This window comes from Pezoporus wallicus, unplaced genomic scaffold (genome assembly GCF_028554395.1).
Source record: "Pezoporus wallicus isolate ANWC-B61680 ecotype Strahan unplaced genomic scaffold, APGP_CSIRO_Pwel_v1 contig_7731, whole genome shotgun sequence".
In the NCBI taxonomy this organism is placed as follows: Eukaryota; Metazoa; Chordata; class Aves; order Psittaciformes; family Psittacidae; genus Pezoporus; species Pezoporus wallicus.
Genome location: NW_026635361.1, coordinates 1,241,490 through 1,260,090, shown reverse-complemented (window position 1 = coordinate 1,260,090; position 18,601 = coordinate 1,241,490). Strand labels below are relative to the sequence as shown.

Genomic DNA, 18,601 nt, shown 5'->3' with positions numbered 1-18,601 from the left:
TGAACACCGTGGGGCTGCAGGACCACGGGGCAGCCCTTGCTGGTGTTTGCCAATGGCTGGGAGTTGGGCTGCAGAGCTCAGGTAGAGGGCACAGGGAACACAGACTCGCTTTGAAAAGCATGAAATTAGGTTAAAAGCCACAAAGATGTGGCCAGCATGGAGAGGACACTTATTTTCTGGCTGAGCTCTTCCCCAGTTGCCCTCATTCATCATGTAAGAGGAAGAAAGCCAAGTGTCCTAGATAGAGTTGCAGCATTTCAGGAGCATTGGAAGCAGCATGTTGTGCTAGAAATGGGTCAAGGGATGAGGCACGTGTGATGGAATGGATAGTGCATCTCTCTTCCTGCTCCTGAAGGCCAGACCAGGTGTCTAGGTTAGGACCTAGACACATGGGAGGGCATTGTAGCATGAAGCAGCATGGCATGGGTTGCACCATCAATCCACCTTTCCATCCATGATGTGTGGGGTTCATGGCACGACTTGTGCCTCAGTTTCCCGTGGACTGGGCAAAGTGTTCTGTGATGGCTCTTCAGTCCTCTCAGGTGAGAGCTCCAAGGAAAGGTGGTGGAGGGTGGAGGTGTAGAGGAATGGATGGGTGGATGGATGGGTGGATGGATGGATGGATGGGTGGATGGATGGATAGATGGGTGGATGGATGGATGGATGGGTGGATGGATGGATGGATGGATGGATGGATGGATGGATGGATGGATGGATGGTTCAACGGTTTGATGGATGGGTGGATGGATGGATGGATGGATGGATGGATGGATGGTTCAATGGATGGTTCAATGGATGGAAGGAACAGCAGGTTCTGGACCTGTCAACCTCTCCTCACACCACACCTCCCCCAGCCCCACGTTCCAGCACTTTCCTATGTATGTGACAAGCAGAAGCCGGGCTGGGGCCTGGTCCACAGCTGGTGTTGACCACTGCAGCTCTGGGTAGCTGGTATAAATTCCTCCACCCAGCTGGAGGCATCACTGGATCACCACTGTGGTCAATGAGGGTTTGCTGATTTACACCATTGATCTCCAGGTGGTGTCTGAGGGAGGAGCCCTCTGCACCATGGTGGCGGGAGTATTGCTTATTTAACAAGGAGGGGGGAGAGCTTCCAGGTTGGACTCTCCTGGTTTCTTTAGCTTCTAGCCCTAAGCCAGCTCCTCCATGATCAGGTGAGTGCAGGAGTCCCCACCCCAGGAGCATCCTGGCCAGGGGTGATGTGGCTTCTCCTTCCACCGAGACAAGCCTTCCCTCAGCTTTGCCTCGCTGCTTCTCAAAGTGTTTAAGAGGTCTGACCCCTCATCCCTGCTCCTGATGGTCCTGAGCCCTGCTCGGATGCTAGCAGGCTGGTGGGTTTCTTACGCATATAACCTAAGTAACCTTGGGCAGGGTCGGTGGGGTGAACTGACAGGCTGAGAACACTGGGGCTGTTCAGCCTAGAGAAGAGAAGCTGTGTGGAGACCTCAGAGCAGCTTCCAGTGTCTGAAGGGGGCTACAGGGATGCTGGAGTGGGACTTCATCAGGGGCTGCAGTGATAGGACAAGGGGTGATGGGTTCACGCTGAAACAGGGGAGTCCGAGATGAGCTCTTAGGCAGAAGCTCTTCCCTATGAGGGTGCTGAGGCGCTGGCACAGGGTGCCCAGAGAAGCTGTGGCTGCCCCATCCCTGGCAGTGTTCAAGGCCAGGTTGGACACAGGGGCTTGGAGCAAGCTGCTCTAGGGGAAGGTGTCCCTGCCCGTGGCAGGGGTTGGAGCTGGGTGAGCTTTAAGGTCCCTTCCAACCCAAACCAGGCTGCGATTCTAATCCTCCTCTGCCTGGGACTCCCACCAACCTGAGTGATCCTACAGGGGCATAATCAGATGCAGAGGAACCAGCCCTTTGGCTCTAATTAGTTTTGCTTGATTGTTGGGGGAAGAAATCCATTTTCATAAGCAGAAAGGATTTATGCTGCTTCTTCTTGCCTTCCCCCCTCCTCCCGAGTCCCAAAGCACTTTGCTCGGGGCTAGCAGGGAGCCCTTTTATGAATGGTTTAGATTGAGCAATGCATTATTAATACCAGCCAATCAAGCAGGCAGCACATTGTATATCATTTCAGGAGAGTCACTTAATTCTCTAAAGTTATTTATTGCTCTTAAGAAAACCCAGAGACTGATTTTTACCTCCACCTCTGGCTTGGATTGGGAATTCCAGGCTGGAAGGGAGGCCCGAGCAGGGCTGTACCAGCCTGTGAGCATGTACAAGCTGCCAGTGGGAGGTGGGAGCTGGTGGGACCTTTGGGGAGCCCTCACCCCACAGGGTTACCCCAGGGTTGGGGCTTGTTGGGTGCTGCTCTGCTCAGCCCGCAGTGACAACCCCTTTTCTAGCCGGATGAATGGGCTTTACAGCAGCTCAGGGCAAAGAAACAGCTCATCTGGCTCCTGCAGCCCATTGCCTCCGCTATTGTTTTACACGGCTTTGATGAGGCTGGTGACAGCAGACAGATGGGCTCTGCTCTCCTCCGGCTGTGCCCCTTGTAGAGCCTGCTCCCTCCCGGCGCACAGCGCTGTATCAGCCACCGGAGAATCCCCAGGGCGCGGTGGCATTGTCTGGGTTTGGTGCCAAGCCCTCTGCGTGCTCCTTTGGGATTGCTCCCTCTAAACTGCTCTGCGGTGCTGGATCCATCCTGGTGCTTGCCTGGCCCCTTGGCTACCCCTGCCTCGCTGGCCAAGACCCAGCTCCAGCACTTCACAGCCGTGTTTGGGACACTGCTTGTACCCAGAACTGAGGGGGGGAACGTTTTCTCCCTGTTTGTCCCTAATTTCCCAAGCCTGGCAGCTCCCACCGCACCCTCCTGGAGAGAAAACCGTCCCCACATCCCGTTCCTGCTCATCCTCGCCCATCTCGAGCCACCCAGAGGACCCGTCCACTCCCGCCGCCTTCCGCTTCTGTGCGTGATCCCCGCAGACCGGACGCCGCGGTGATGGTCGCGGTACGTCCCAGGTCGCAGGAGGGAGCACCGGGTGGGACGCGGGGCTGGGAGCGCGCACAAGCGGGTCCCGAGCGCTCCCGCACAAGCAGGGCTTGTACAAAGGGGACACCTGGCGGTGCGTGCCCCGCACTGCGCTGTCACCGGGGCCTCAGGATGGTTTGGGTTGAAGGGACCTTAAAGCTCATCCAGTCCCAACCCCTGCCACGGGCAGGGACACCTTCCACTAGAGCAGCTTGCTCCAAGCCCCTGTGTCCAACCTGGCCTTGAACACTGCCAGGGATGGGGCAGCCACAGCTTCTCTGGGCACCCTGTGCCAGCGCCTCAGCACCCTCACAGGGAAGAGCTTCTGCCTAAGAGCTCATCTTGGTCTCCCCTGTTTCAGTTTGAACCCATCACCCCTTGTCCTATCACTGCAGTCCCTGATGAAGAGTCCATCTCCAGCATCTTTGTAGCACCCCTCAGGCACTGGAAGCTGCTCTGAGGTCTCCACACAGCTTCTCTTCTCCAGGCTGAACAGCCCCAGTGTTCTCAGCCTGGCTCCATACAGGAGCTGCTCCAGCCCCTGAGCATCCTCATGGGCTTGATGCCTCCGGTATCCCCACTCCTGCCTGGCTGGATAAAGGAGGGATGGAGACACCCCAGTAAATGACACTGGCTGTGCTCTGTAGTGTGTTTTGTAAAGGTATGTATTTGCTAAGGAGCAGAGAGGGTCTGCGAGTCCTGTGCGATGTGAGCATCCCTGGCACACTTAGCCTGAGACCCAGCCAGCTCGGCTCACCCCACGCTTGTCCTCACACATCTTCCAGCTCACAGAAGATGAGGTTGCGCAGAGCCAGGACCTTGGCCGCCCTCCTGGTGAGCAGCTTCTCCTGCACCAGGGCCTGCAGGGTGGTGTAGCTCTGCAGGTTGCAGTGGGTGAGCAGCATCCCCGCTTCAGCACAGGCAGGGAGCTCCAGCGCTTCCCAAAGCTCCTGCAAGGCCTTGGCAGCGGCCAGCGCGCTGCCCTCATTGCGCTGCTGCTGCTTGTGCTTCCTCAGAAGGTTCCTGAACTTGTAGGAAGAGGCTTTGGGTGCCTTCTCTTTGACCAAGGGCAACATATCCACATAACCACGCACAGCACGGCAGAAGTCCACCTTCCTGCCGGCAGCAACCAGGGCTTTAAAGAGAGCGGGCAGCTCTGGTGCCCAGAAGTTATAGACGACGAGGATTGGCCTGGGGAACAGGGAGAGGTACCAGAGGAGGTTCTGTATCGCCACCTCCAAGGAGACACCCTGCGAGAGCAGCGCCAGCACTGACTCGGGTGTCTGAATGAGCGTCTTGAAGGTGTGCTCTCCGCTCGTGGCTGCCACCTCTGTGATGCGCTGGGCTGCGGAGGGGAAAGGATGGGGCTGGAGTAAGGATTTGGGGTGCCCCTCTCTGCCTCCCCCCCCCCTCCCCAAGTCCCCCTGTACCCAGGAAGGGCAGTGCTCACTTCTCTGTTCAGTTTTCAAGCTGAGGAACACTAAGGTGCTCAGCTCCAACTCATCATCCATGGGGCTGTTGGGACCGGTGCTGTGGTGGGGTGAGGTGCCGCTCCGGGACCATGTGGGGCTGGATGAGCTCTTGATCTTCTTGGGCTTGATGGAAGCCTGCAAGAGATCAGAGAAGGGGCCCGAGTCCCATCTGCCTGCTTGGACCTGGCTGGGAAGGCATGATGAGAACCCTTGGGTGCACCATTGGCCATGGACCTGGTTGTGTGCAGTGCTATGAAGTCCACAGGGTCTGATGTGCAGGTGCTGTCAGGGATGGTTGGGTTTGTGTTGTGTCTGAGAGCCCCAAATCAGGGTCTGGGCCAAGTGAACAAGAGCAGAGCCCTGAATGCAACTTGTCCTAACAGGGGGTGGCATCCAGGCAGTGCCCAAGGGACACAACACGCAGGTCCAAGGACTTGCTGTCTCTTGCTGCACATCTCCTGTGGATGCAGCTCATACAGACAAGGCTGAGCAACCTCACACATGAGACAGTGCTGGACTTGAGGATGTGGTTGGTGTCCAGAGGAAAAGGGGACTGAATTGGGCCAGGGGAAGGTTTGGTGCCTCTCCAGGCTCAGAAGATCAGGTCCCTAGAGCAGTGCTTCCCAAGGGGGAGTAAAAGCAGCCCCCACCAGCAGCCCCAGCAGGGATGCCCATCCACAGCAGGCATCTCCCTATGGGAAGTCTAGGACAGCAATACATTCAAGAAGCTCCAACCTTGATTTTTCCTCCCTTTTTCCCCAAGTGACAGCCCTGCAGCAATGGGGCATCCATCCCCCTCCATCTCAGCATCTTCACCTGCAGCCCAGGGGTGGTGGACACATGGCTGGACCAATGTCTGCAGCCACATGAGCGAAACCAAGCGCTCCCCAGCTCAGGGCATGTGGGATTTCTTAAATACCATGTTAAAATGAGGTGTCTGAAGGGCATAGGGGGTTCCTCTATGTGGGAAGGGACACGAGAAGGCTGGAACTGGTGGTGGCAGTGGCCAGAATGACCTGGCTGGCCTGAAGGGGGTTAGATGAACCAAACTTGGCCACCAAACATGGTCGCAGATGCTCTTGTTACCCAAACCAGCAACAAGCCAATTGTGTTTCTATGCAAAAAGGTCTTATTGAAGAGGTAAGCAGAGAGGGGAAGATGGGCAGGTTTTGGAGGAGGAGAATCACCCGTGCAGAGACACACACTGGCAATCACAATGGGTGATGGATCCAGGCAGAGCCAGGTGCTGGTGATGCTCCTGTGGCTGCAGCTGGGTGGACAGAGCACGCAGGCCCTAGGTGACCCCACAAAGGCTCTTCCCCAGCCCCAACATCTTTGAGATGTCTGAGCCTTTCGGCATGGCCTCAGCCCTTGCCCTCTGCCAGCTTCCCTGGGCTGCATCCCACTGCCTCATCCTACCTCTCAGCTGCCATTTCCCCTTTTTTCAGGCTTTAAACCATCTTTTCCCAGCTCTCCAGGTTGCACTTCCCTAGTGCCCATAACCAGACCATAGGGAGATGTTTATACCACCGGGACCTCTCTTTCACTTTCAGCCTACACCTTTGTTGCACCCTTCAATCCACATCGTGCCAAAGGACACCCAGTTCACACCAGGATTTCTCACAGCAAGCTGCTAATGTTCCCAAATCCCCCAGCTTCAGGTTCTTTTTAGCACTTAGCAGGGAGTGGGGACAGGGTTTTAGCCCCACAACTCTTTCTCCCCCCATTAGAGCTGAATCAGGAGAGCAAGTTAAACCAGCAAAGGCAAAAATGAATCAGGAAGCCAGCAGCAGGGTGGGATTTAATCAGGGAACAGCTTTATTGAAGAGTATGAAGAGCTTCTGCTTTAGTTTATACAGAAAAGGGGTTGCTAACCCCTCATTAAGCCAGCGCAGGAAAACCACCCCCTTCACCATCCTGAATTGGCCACACTCGCCTCCATTCCCAGAGGGATCCCCTGCTTGCCTGGTGATAGGGAATCTCAGCAGGGATCCCTGGCCTTTGGTTCATCTAACCGCCTCGGCCGGAGCCGTTTTGGCTGCAACACCCCAGTTTGCAGCATGGGTGCTATGAAATGTCACCGCAGGAAGCTTGGAGATGCCCCTTTGGGGATGCTCAGGTGGTCCCTACTTGCTCTGGTGGCTCCTAGGAGCTTCTCAGCCTGTGTAGGCACAGGACTGGTGTCCTCTGTGTGCACGGATGCTACGGTCACCTCCAAACTCGATGCTCTTGGTATGAAAACTGGGTTTTGTGTTTTAACCTGAGAACAGCCTTCCCAACGAGGTGACAAAGAAGCCATAGAGACCAACCCCAAAGGGCTGTCTTGGGGGATCGGCTGGTGTGGGATCCCACCTCAGAGGGGATCAAGTTGGGGCCTGTTGCCTGCGAGAGAAGAGCCTGGCTGCTCCAGAGTACCAGGAGATACCAGCAAAGGTCTTGGCTCAGGAGGACTAGATCTGTGAGTGCCCAGATGCCCTGCATCTATCCATCCATCCTTGAGAGCAACCCAAGGGGAAGAGAGAGCTGCAAGCAAGTCTCTGGCTGCTGCTGGGATAGAAGGCTCAGGTCTGAGCGTGGCTGGAGGAAAGGGAAAGGCACCCCGGAGATGCTGGGGGGCTGCTGCCTCTTCTGCCTGCAGCGTGGCTCAGCAAGGAGGGGGCTCTGGCGTGACACTCACCACCGTGTCTTCCTCGCTGTCCTCCGAGCTGGAGATGACGATGCTGGTGTCTTCTGCAGAAGGAACAGGAGGATGCTGAAGCTTCAAGACTGTGATTTCGGATCACACTGGTTTTCCCATGGGAGAACTGATCTTATCTCCTGATTTTTGCAGCAGGAGGCAAACACTTCTACCAGGACCACGAAACACAAGCCCTTGGGTGCTCTCAGATGCACCCCAAGGTTGGGGCAATCTCTCCCCTGCTGCTTCACCCAATGGGCCCTATACCAGCCTTTCCAGAAGATGTGTTTTGTCTTGCCTCCTGTTTGCAGAGCAGAGCCCAGGACCCCTCGCTGTGGAATGTTCCCCTCTGCTATGCTCTTCCCTAGGCTTGGGATTTGGCTATCTCAGAGGCAGGACATGGAGCTGGATGGAGCATCTGCACCCACAACTGAGCATCCCTCCCATTTTTACCTGCTGGGAACCAGCTCCCACCCTCCACTTCTCTGACTCAGGGGAGGTTGGCCAAGGCTCTGAGTGAATGAGGGTGCACAGAGGCTGGGAAAGATGGGGGACCGCCATAAGGGTGGGAAGAGATGTGGTAACGATGAGGACCGCATCTCTAATCCCTACCTGCATCAACAACGTGGCTGCTGGTGGCAGGGATGCTGATGCAGTTCTGGTCCGGTGTGGAGGTTCTGGGTTCCCTTTCGTCTTTCCACTGGTTTGAAGTGGGTCTGCTGGGGACCGGCGTGTCGCTGCCCTCCACCTTCATGAGCTTGGGAAAGGTCTGGCTCTCCACTTCCAAGCAGTGCAACATCCGCTTGGGCCACGTGGTGACAGGGTCAGCCTGGAGAGAGGAGATCAGGGGGGATGTGAGGGGTCAGGGTGGCAGCGCCTGGCCCCCAAAGGCTCCTCCTGCCTGGCTGCAGTGGTTGTTACCGGGCTCCTCTGCATCTCCTCAAGGCTGATGGTGCAGGTGGGCACGATGCTCTCGCTCTCAGGCTGGACGGGCTCCTCTCGCTGCACAGAGAGCACGGAGTGGCGTTAGGGTGAGCAGAGAGAGAGGGGCAGAGCATCCTCAGCGGGGGGGAAACTGAGGCACGGCTTGGCTCAAGGCTTGTGCCTGAGCTGCGGGTGTTTGGCAAGGCTACAGCCTGGGGAGGCTATGGTTTCTCCTGATGAAAATGAGGGATGAAGCAGGAAGCTTGGAGAAGTGAGATGGGGTAGGAGCACGCCTGCGTGGTGGAAAACGCTGCCTACAAATCAGGTTCTACTTTGCCCAAGAAGAAACATCCCTGGGGGGTGGTTGTGCTGCAGAAATGGGAGCGATGGGCTGGAGAGGGGAAGGTGGACCCTTAGGAATAGCTGGCAAAGGTCAGAAGAAGGGGGATCCACATTCAGCACACCAGGATGGAGCACGGATGTCTCACCAGGTTGTTCTCCAGGGGCAACTCGGCCAGAGGGTCAGCTTGGGAATTAGTGTCTGCAATGGAGAGAGCAGGGCTGCAATCCCAAATCAGAGCCTCTGGAGCTCCCACCCAGCCCCGGTACCAGCCAAGCCAGGAACAACCTGCCCGGTAGTGGCCACAAGGAAGGGGCAGCTCTGGTCTCCTTACCCTTCCCCAGCCCTTTGGTTAGGGATGGCCCAAGGGTTTAAGGAGCCTCTCAGGGGCCAGAAATCGGCACCACCAGAGCCTGTTGTATTTATGGGACACCAAAAAGGGGCTCTGGCCATACCAGCAAGGGAGCAAATGTTGGTCCCGGTGGAACTAAGCACCCGACAAGAGTGAATCTGGGGAAGAGAGGTGGCGCTGGGCCCTGTGGGACCCAGAGCCGGGTGCTGGCCTTGAGCTGGCCCAGGTCCCCGCTGCCTGTGGATGCATCCCCACTGCGAGTCCTCACCTGGGTGCCCCATGACGCGCTCCACCAGCGCCTGCAGCCTGGCTCTGCACTCGGCCAAGTCCCCAGCCTGCGTCCTGCCCCTGGCCTCCGGCGGCTGCAGATGCTGCAGCTCCTGCAGCGCGCCCTTGATGAAGGGCTGCATGTCCATCACCTCCTGCTCCGTGGCGTACAGGCCCATCTTCTCCACCAGCCGCTCGCCCGCCTCCATGCGCCGCAGCACCCCCTCCACGCGCTGCAGCTCCCGCGCCAGCTCCCGCCGGCCCTGCTCCTGCCGCGCCTCCAGCATCCCCAGCAGCTCCTCTTCCTCGCGCCGCAGCTCCCGCACCAGCTGCTCCACGCGCTGCCGGATCAGCTCCCGCAGCTCCCGCTGCGCCTGCTCCAGCCGCGCCGCCTCCTCCCGCAGCGCCGCGCACGTGGCCTCGAAGCCGCCGCGCCGGTGCCGCAGGGCGCGGGTCACGGTGCCCAGCTCCTGCTGCCGGCGCTGGGTCTCGCTGCGGATGTCGCAGAAGGCCGCGTGCCGGCTGTCCAGCAGCGCGCACGAGCAGCACAGCGCCTTCTCGCACTGCTGGCAGTAGATGCTGCGGGGACAAGCACAGCCACGGCGCCAGCTCGCACCCTGCCCCGCGCACCGGCACCTCCGCCACCCGCACCCCCGGCACCGAGGAGGCGCCGCGCTGGGGACGCGCCCGGCTTTAGGCTCCCCCCGGGCGGGAAGCAAGACCCGGGGTCACCCTGCGCGGGCTCCTGCTCCTCTGCCGCGCCGGACACGGCCGCTGCGCTCACTGCGCAGGAGCTGCGGATGGGAGGCAGCCGCCCGCACGCTGCAAGGGCCGTGAAGGAAGGGGCTCTCTGCCCCGCCGTGAGCGCTGGCTGGGGTTACGTATGAGAACAGAAGAGCAAAGAGCGTCTGATCTCCAGGAGACGCCTGAGGCAAGAATATAACAAGTGGCGAGGGGAGATCATCGTCCGTCCCTTACACACGTCCCGCGAGCCTTGGGAAGCAGCGGCCTAGGGACGCAGGGAGGCAGGGATTGCATCACGCCTGGCACCGGTGCTGGCCTCCACAGGTGCTCCAGCCCCTTCCCCTCTCGCTTGGACTTGCCCTTGAGGACGTTTAAACCTCGTCCTGCGCTGCACCCCTGCTGCTCCCCAGGTCCTCTCCAAGCTGGCCTGGCACCAGCAGCCAAGCCCACCCTCCTCTGCCATCCAGCACAGCAGTGGAGCAATAGGCCTTCTTCTTGCTGAGCTCCACCAACCTCATCCTCCTTATCCTAGCAAGGAGCACCCCACACACTCCCCTCCTTTGGTCGACCCTGTCCCCACTCTCCCATCACCACCTTGAGCCTGGCTGCATCCAAACCCTCCCTCCATGCTCTGAAGCCCAGTTCTTGCAGCACGTGCTGGCAGGAAACGTGAGCATCTTTCAAAGCCAATTAGTGAGTGGTGGGAGGAAAGCGTTTCCACTGTGATTCCACTTCCCAGGGGGCTGCTGAGGAGTTGAACAGGAGTGGAAACTGAGGCACGGGGCAGGGAACGCCTTTGCCTTGCACCATCAGCTGCAGGTGTGGGCACGAAGCCTGGTGTTCAACCCACCTTTGCTGCCTTCCCTCCTCCTGAGACCTGCCAGCCCTGTATCACACCCTGCTCCTGCCCAGTATCTTGCCAGGTTGCAGAGGTCCCTTGCCAAAGGCAGGCGATGAAATCATCTTGGCTCTGCCCTCCTGGCAGAGTTCATAGGATCCCAGGCTGGTTTGGGTTGGAAGGAACCTTAAAGCTCATCCAGTTCCAAGCCCATGCCATGGGCAGGGACACCCTCCACTAGAACAGGTTGCTCAGACTCGGCCCTGGAGCAGCAGCCACAAAACCCTTGGTGCAGGATGGGACCTGGGCACAAAGCACCACTCACCTGGAGATGTGCCCCTGCTCAGCGTGACCAGGAGTGGAGCACAAGAGGCTGCAGGACTTCCTGTTGTCTTCCAGGAACTGATGGGCGGACTCAGCACGAAGTTCCTCCACCCTCTTGGCCTTGTGGCTCCTCTTCTTGAAGAACCACTGGTGGTCCTCAAAGCACTTGGTGCAGAGGAACTCCTCGCACTCAGAGCACCACACCGCAGCCGTTTTCACCCGGCACCGGCTGCAACTCGGGCCACTGCTGCTACTGAGCTCCTTGTAGACCTTGAGCCTGGCCTGCAGGTTGATGAAGAGCAGGTTGTCCATGTCGGGAATGCCGCTGGCCTGCGGGATGGGCGTGGAGCACACGGGGCACTGCCCGATGGGTTTGTTCTCGCTCAGGCAGCCAAGGCACAAGGTGTGCAGGCAGGTGAGGAGCTTGAGGTTGGGCGATTCCTGCCCGCAGCCCTCGCAAAGGATGAACTGGAAGTCATCTTCCTCCGCAGCAGGGTGGGATGGGGGCAAGCACGGGGGCGTACCCGGCTGGGCTCCTGTCTCCATGGGGGCAGCAGTGCCATCTCCATCTAGGTGGGATGTGGGGGAAAGACCCCATTGGACCAGAGGGGATGGAGTAGGGCAGGAGGCTCAGTCCCACCCACGGGGGCCATCAGGCCACCCCTGTACAGCCCACTTCACCCCTCGGCTGCAGGGAATCACAGCATCACAGAACCATCAGGGTTGGAAGGGAGCTCTGGAGACCACCCAGTCCAACCTCTTGGACCCCTCGGTGGCCAAGGCAGGGCCACCCAGAGCAGGCCACATAGGAACATATCCAAGCGGGTTTGGGATGGCTCCAGGGAGGGAGAACTCCAACCCCACGCTGGGCAGCCTGTGCCAGGGCTCTGCCACCCTCAGTGTAAAGTGCTTCCTCGTGCTGAGGTTAAGGGAGTGTCTCCCCTTCATCCCGAGGGCATGTGGAAGGCAGCACCTCCAAGGCAAAGGATGCTCTGCTAGGGAGATTCTCTGCTGGCTGCACAGGGTTGTGCTCCCTCCTGCCCTCAGTGTGGGACCCTGGGGGGTGTCCCCCACGCTCCCCAGCCTCCTCCCCTTTGGGCAATTACGGATCTCACAGTTGAGGGGGGAGGCTGCAAAGCGACTTTCCTTTCGCTTTCGCTGTCACCGCCCCTTCCTGCCGTGTGAGCGGGAGCGCAGGGAAGGGATGGGAAGGGAAGGGGGGTCTCTGGCCACGCTCCCCCCCCCCCCCCGATTCCTGCAAACCCCCGGGGCAGCACCGGGATGCTGGCACCCAAAGGTGTCCCCCTCGTCACCCCCACCCCGGGCCTCCCCCAGCGCGGCAGCGCAGGCAGGAGCCCCCCGAATAGAGCAGGGACCCCCCCTCCCCCGTTACCACCCCCCATGCAACAGCTTTGCACCCTAAAATATACCGCCCCCCCCAGCAGGCAAACCCACGGCAGCGTTTGAGGGGGTCTGGGCCAGGCTGTGCCCCCCTCCCCATCCCGCCTTCCCTTCCAGGAAAGCGGGGACCCCCCCCCCCCCCTTTACCTGCCGGGAGCCCGGGGCCGGGCGGCCGGGGGGCAGCGGGGCTATCGGCCATGGGAGCGCCGGGGCAGGGCTGCGAGCACCCAGGACTTTCGTGTTCCCGGTCGAGCTGAAAGAGGAGGAGGAGGAGCTGGAGGGAAAAAGGCGGGGAAGGCAAAGGGGGGGCCAGGAGGGACGAAATGGGGTGCTGGGAAGGGGGGAAGAGGGAGCCGGGATTCCCCGCTCCCGGCCGGGCACTGCACGCTGACCTGCCTGCTCCTGCCTTCCCTCTGCCTGGGGTGCTAGCACCGGGGGTGCTGGTACCGGGGGATGCTGACACCAGGGGGATGCTGGCACCAAGGAGAGGGGGTTCAGATGGCAAAGCTCTGTCTCATCTACCAGCTAGGCCCCCCCAGGCTGTCCTGGGGTGCATCTCGGGGTGCCAGCTTGGTTCCAAGCGCAGCCGCTGTGTGTGCAGCTGGGTCTCAGGCCCCTGCTTCAGCCAAGGGGGGCTTTAAGCCAGCCCTATTGTCACCCCCTTTCCCTTCACAGCGCTGCTCTTTGGCCTTCGCTGCCCTTTGCAAGCCGGCAAGATGGAGTAGGGGGGGCTTTGGCACGGTGAGAAGGCCGTGCCGGAGAGGGAATTGCTGGGAAAAATACCCCCACTGCTTCCCTGCGGGGCTCGGTACCCCCGGAGCCCCCTCCCCGGTGACCATGCAATGGAGGACCCCGTCTTCACCACGGAAGTTCCCGGGCAGGGGCTCTCTGGGAAAACTCACCGAGCCGTGAGCCGTGAGCCATGAGCCCTTTCGTCCCTGTGCCGTCAGCAGCCACATGACAAGCGGACCAGGAAGCGTTAGCAGCAAGCTCCTTCCCTACACAGCGTCCCCACCACGGCCTCCGGTCCCCACGGACACCCCTGGGGTATCTCCCAGCTCCAAGGGGGTGAGATTCTGTCTCCCGGCTCGGCTCCTGCGTGCCGGGAAGATGGGAAGCTCCAGGCTGGGTGAGAGCCCAGCAAGGAAAGCTCCCGAAGGATGTGGTTTCCTCTAGCCAGCATCCTCCGTGATAGGAGCAGGGTTTGTCAGCTCCTCTCCGGAGCACGTCAGGTCTCCAGGCAGGGACGCTGGGTTGGACTGGGGACAGGCAGAAGCCATGCTGGCTGCAGTGCTGGGAGCACAGAGCTGGGCTTAGGATGCTCTGAGCACCAGCCCAGTGCAAAGCACCTGCACCATGTTCAGCCGGTCGGGATACCAGGCCCTTCCCCTGGGAGACTTTGACCGCTTCCAGCAGTCCAGCATTGGGCTCTATAGTGCCCAGAAGGGCTTCTTCTCCTTCGGATCCAAGCAAGACTCTCTGGGGCCAGCTGGAAATACCACAGGTGAGTCCCAACCTTAGGAGGTGTGTTGCTGCTTCTCTCCCTATTGCTGTAGGGTGTCCCACTGGCTGGGTGGCCCCTGCGCTTCCCTGGGGTGCATGGGGGAGAGGCTTGGACTGAGGGTTCACAGGCAAGGCAGAGGGGTTGGAGCAGGTACATCTCCCTTTCACCCCACTGCAGAGTCCTCCCAGGGTTGGCTGTCCTGGATCTGCCATGGGATTATCACCTCCTTGGTCTTCTTGCTGATGGTTGTCACCTTCCCCATCTCAGGCTGGTTTGCCTTGAAGGTAAGGGAGGAAGGCAGGGCAGGAATGGGATGACAACCCATCCTCCGCAGGGAGGACTGCTCCCAGCTGCCCCTGGTCCCTTTGGCACCGCAGGACCCAGGGCTTTGCTTCAGCCCTGCTCCAAGCTTTTCCATTGCAGATCGTGCCCACCTATGAGCGAATGATCATCTTCCGCCTGGGCCGCATCCGGGCACCGCAGGGACCTGGCATGGTCCTGCTGCTGCCCTTCATCGACCACTGGCAGCGAGTGGATCTGAGGACAAGGGCCTTCAACGTGCCCCCCTGCAAGGTAAGCGGCCACGGGCTTCAGGGCAGGATGGAGAGACAACTACCCAGAGCACATGGATTTTGGGGTGGTCTGACCCTTGGTGCCGTGCATGGACCCAGCTTTCAGTTCCTGCTCGGGTTGTAGCTGGTGCTGTGAAGGGAGAGTCCTTACCTCTCTGCAGCTGAAAAGTTCCTCTTGACTTTGCATACCTTGTTCAATGGGCGTTCCTGCCTGCAGGCATCTCAAAAACATCCATCCCTATCCTTTCCAGAGGTCTTTTAGTAACAGCCCTGTGCTGGAAACTGTCCTCACCATTCAGACTAGCCCAAACTTCATCATTTGAGTTGGTTTCATTTCCAATGACCTTCTCAAAGAGACCTAGAGCTGCTTGCCAGCTGGGGAAGAAGTGAATGCCTTTGCTCCCAGGCTCTGTGCACAAGGGCTGGGCAATGGGGCAGAGAGGAGAAGAGATCCTGACCCCTCTGCCCCAGCTGACCTCCAAGGATGGGGCCGTCATCTCCATGGGTGCCGACGTCCAGTTCCGCGTGTGGGACCCCGTGTTGTCTGTCATGATGGTGAAGGACCTCATCGCGGCCACCCGGATGACGGCGCAGAACGCCATGACCAAGACCTTGATGAAGAAGAGTCTCCGTGAGATCCAGGTGGAGAAGCTGAGGATCGGGGAGCAGCTCCTGGTGAGCACTGCCCCAAAGCCTTGGGCTCTTGGTGTGAAAGTAACAGCAAGGGAAAGATGGAGCTGCTCCAAGTCCATCTGGCCATGGACCTGGCCAAGGAAGGGAGCTGGGAAAACGTGCTGATTAGTGGGAAGCAGATATCTTCAGCCTGTGGAGCTCTGTGTCTTGTCTCTAAGGGCTTTTTGGCCACAGAGAAAAGCCCACATGGTGTTGGCAGGCTTGAATCTGACCCCCATATCTCCACCAAGAAAATGCCTGGAGGGCTGCAAACTGGGAGGGCAGCAGGACAGTGTTGGCAGAGGGGTGATGAGTCGTGCCTGCAGCCAACCTGGGCCAGGCCAAGATCTTGTGTGCTGAATGTCTCCAAGAGATTAGATATCTTATTATATAGGGAGCACCACAGCAGGATGTGTTACCCCAAGGGAAGCAAGGAAAGGGCCAGCCTGGGAGGGAGCCATGGAAAGGGGAACAAGACAACTGTCCTCCCTGCCCTGACCTCCTCCATGCCAGGACAGCAAGTGGGGGAGCAGGGTTGAACGTAAGCATGGACAGCTTGGAGGAGCTGCACTATTGAGCCTGGTCCAACACCTCACATCTAAAGCTGGTGGGTAGCAGAAGTATAAGCTATTGGATGCCCATGGTTGGATTGATTGCTATGGTTGGATGCTCTCCATGGCCTTACCCAGCTCTGCTCTGTGGCCTCTTACCCAACACGTCTCCCTTTCTCCCCGGCTCTGCAGCTGGAGATCAATGACATGACCAAGTCCTGGGGCCTGGAGGTGGACCGTGTGGAGCTGAGCATGGAGGCTGTGCTGCAGCAGCCCCGGGATTGCCCTCTGGCCGCTGTGCCCCCCGTGCCCGGGCTGGATGGCACCATTCAGCAGCTGGCTGCCCACTTCTTCAGCAGCGCCCTGGCTGGGGCAGGCAGCGGGACCGGCGCTCCAGAGGCAGGTAATCGATCTGTGTCTCTGCTTGGGACATCCTTCCTGCCCAGTGAGCCCGTGTGCTTTGGCTGTTCGACACAGAAGTCAAAATCTGGGGATACCATGCTCCTATGAGCACAAACAGAGGGGAGGAGAGAGGACAGCTCTGGGCACAGCTCCAAACCTTTCCTACAAGACACTGGGGAGGGCAGGAGCCAGATCTGCAGGAGACTGGGCTCAAAAGCAGCTCAGTTCTGAGTGTTCCCATCAGGCAACCCCAAGCCTCAGCTTACCAAGAGTCACAGTGAGGGCAGCGTGGGTTTGTTGGGGTTTTTTCCAGAAGCCATGCACCAGTTTGTGTCCTGCTGTTTCTTTCAGTGATAATTTTCCACCCCCTGGTAGCACGGGAAGAGTAACCCGTGGCAGACAGTAGGAAATGGCAAAACCAGTGGTTGTCTTCTTGCTTAGCTGAAAATGCACTGGTTAAGTGGGTTCCTTTACTCTGGAGACCTTCTGTAGTGGGTTCATGCAGACCAGCAAAGCTCACCACCTCACAGGGTACCCTCTGCTGTCCCAGTGTTCCCAGCAGACAGCGTGGAGACCGTGAACGAGACGGAGCCTCCCGCCGCTCCCCTCCTTGCCAGCAGTGCCCAGAGGAAGCCCAGCACGGATGAGCTGCTCGCAGCAGTGGAACCCATCCTCTCTGAGGCCCTGGTCAGCCAGGTGGGAGCATCCTACCAAGTCAACATCGCCCTGCCCAGCGGCGCCTGGAGCACCTACTTCATAGACCTCTCCTCAGGTCACTACTCGGGGGTTGCTGTGTTGGAAGCAGGGAGATGTGTTGAGCCTGTGCCCTGTTTTTGTGCTGTGAACTCCCAAGCTTGGTGATCAGAGGTCCCAAACTAAGCCCGTTTGGTGGCTCCATGAGAGGCAGCCCAGTGTCCATCAGCTGCGCACTGCAGCTTGGCCCCCACGGCCATGAGTCCTTGCTCCTGAAGTATAATTTGGTTTGGGTTGAAGCCATGATTTTTCCTTCAGAAAGAGAGTACTGGGAGAAGGTTGGCACCTGGGTTTCCTGGTGGCTGAGGCCTCAGGGTTTGTTAGCTGCTGATGCCTCCAGCCTAAGGGGGTAGCAGTGGAGGGACATGAGAGGACAGCACCTTGGGCCACTGCCATGCTGGAAGATGCCCTTAATCCATCCCCCCATGGTTGCTGATGGTTTTCCTGGTGGCCATGGCAAAAGTAGGATGAGGCTCGGGGGTAGACCACTGTAACAGGACATTGGTGGGGCAACAGAAGAGACATTTATCTTCATGAGGAGGAAGCACTCCTGTGTCCAAAATCACAGAATCATAGCATCACAGACCGGTTTGGGTTGGAATGGGCTTTAAAGATTGTCCAGTTCCAAACCCTCAAGTGGAAGACACCTTCCACTAGACCAGGTTGCTGCAAGCCCCATCCAAGCTGGCCTTGAACGCTGCCAGGCCCTTGTTTGTCATCTGGCTCACGTCAATCCTTATGGAACAGTGGGGGTGAATGCCAGCGGGCAAGGCTGGATCCTGAAGCCCTCTGTTTCTCCTTCTCCCACCCGTTGTGTCCTACAGGCAGCGGCCGGGCTGGCCATGGCGTGCCCGAGGGCATCCCTGATGTCATTCTGGAGGTGGCAGAGAAGGACCTGCAGGACCTCTTCTCGGGTGACCTGCGCCCCTTGGGTGCCTACATGAGCGGGAGGCTGCAGGTGAAGGGCGACTTGCACCTCGCCCTGAAGCTGGAGGAGCTCATCAAGGCGATGAAGCAGCGTAGATAGAGCAGAGCATGCGTGTGGGTGCGTGTCTGTGTGCATGTGTCTTTGTAGGTGTGCGAAGGCAGGGGACATGCAGGGGGGCTGCGCAGCGGGGGCCTTGTCCTGCTGGAGCTTCTCCCTGTGGAGGCTGCAGGAGTCGGTGAAGATGTGAGCAGGGAAACTGAGGCTGAGCTCCATTGCCAGTCCTTGTCGTTGGCTTTACCTCCCCTGCCCATCCTTTGCTTACAATGGGATGAGAATCCCATGAGAAGATGGGATGCAGTTGGCACCCCAGCATGTGCCAGTTTGCTTCCATGTCCCTTGGCCAATATGCCACCAGGGCACAGCCTTGATGTCCCAGTGCTCCCATGATGGGCTGTGTGGCCAGACTGGAAGGGGCATGAACTGAACAGGTTGGATTGAGAAGAGCTTGGGGACACTGTGACCAAGCACAGTAGCCATGGGATGGGCAGCCAAAGCAGGGCACCAGGGCTGGCTGGACCAGGCTAACGGGATACTGGCATCCATGGGGAAGGAGCAGAGGTGGTGATTCTGGGAATGATCTGCCTTGGAGGTACCCAAACCTTCCTGACACAGCAGTTTGGAACAAGCAATTGCTCTAATTTGTGCTTCAAAGTGCTTTTGCATGTGTGCTGTGAGGCCTGCCCATGGGGCATGTGGACTGTACATAGGCATATATGGATACTTATTTATTTTGTAAGCTTCCTTTCTATCAGCTCTCGATGGACAATAAACCTGGTCTGCAGCCTTGTGCTTGGGCAGTGATGGGCTGATGACTTCTGCACCCCTTGG

The 18,601-nt window shown here is 58.8% G+C and overlaps 2 protein-coding genes across 3 annotated transcripts; one reads left to right on the top strand and one right to left on the bottom strand.

Moving 5' to 3' along the window:
- Window positions 1–3,629: 3,629 nt before the first annotated feature.
- Window positions 3,630–13,290, bottom strand: LOC130605187 (protein PML-like). Its single transcript, XM_057420476.1, has 10 exons — window positions 13,234–13,290; window positions 12,479–12,662; window positions 10,932–11,499; window positions 9,026–9,603; window positions 8,554–8,606; window positions 8,063–8,143; window positions 7,754–7,970; window positions 7,142–7,194; window positions 4,443–4,599; window positions 3,630–4,337 (listed from the first exon to the last, which is right to left on the bottom strand). Exons 1-10 carry the CDS (start codon window positions 13,288–13,290, stop codon window positions 3,763–3,765), a joined length of 2,523 nt encoding a protein of 840 aa, XP_057276459.1. The 3' UTR covers window positions 3,630–3,762.
- A 121-nt stretch (window positions 13,291–13,411) lies between these two features.
- Window positions 13,412–18,570, top strand: STOML1 (stomatin like 1). Of its 2 annotated transcripts, none has more exons than XM_057421238.1 (7): window positions 13,412–13,835; window positions 14,013–14,119; window positions 14,259–14,408; window positions 14,879–15,082; window positions 15,823–16,033; window positions 16,595–16,804; window positions 17,610–18,570. In XM_057421238.1, exons 1-7 carry the CDS (start codon window positions 13,688–13,690, stop codon window positions 17,810–17,812), a joined length of 1,233 nt encoding a protein of 410 aa, XP_057277221.1. In that variant the 5' UTR covers window positions 13,412–13,687; the 3' UTR covers window positions 17,813–18,570. The 2 variants fall into 2 exon arrangements, with proteins under 2 accessions (XP_057277221.1, XP_057277212.1); XM_057421229.1 differs by having other exon boundaries at window positions 16,592–16,804.
- Window positions 18,571–18,601: the final 31 nt, after the last annotated feature.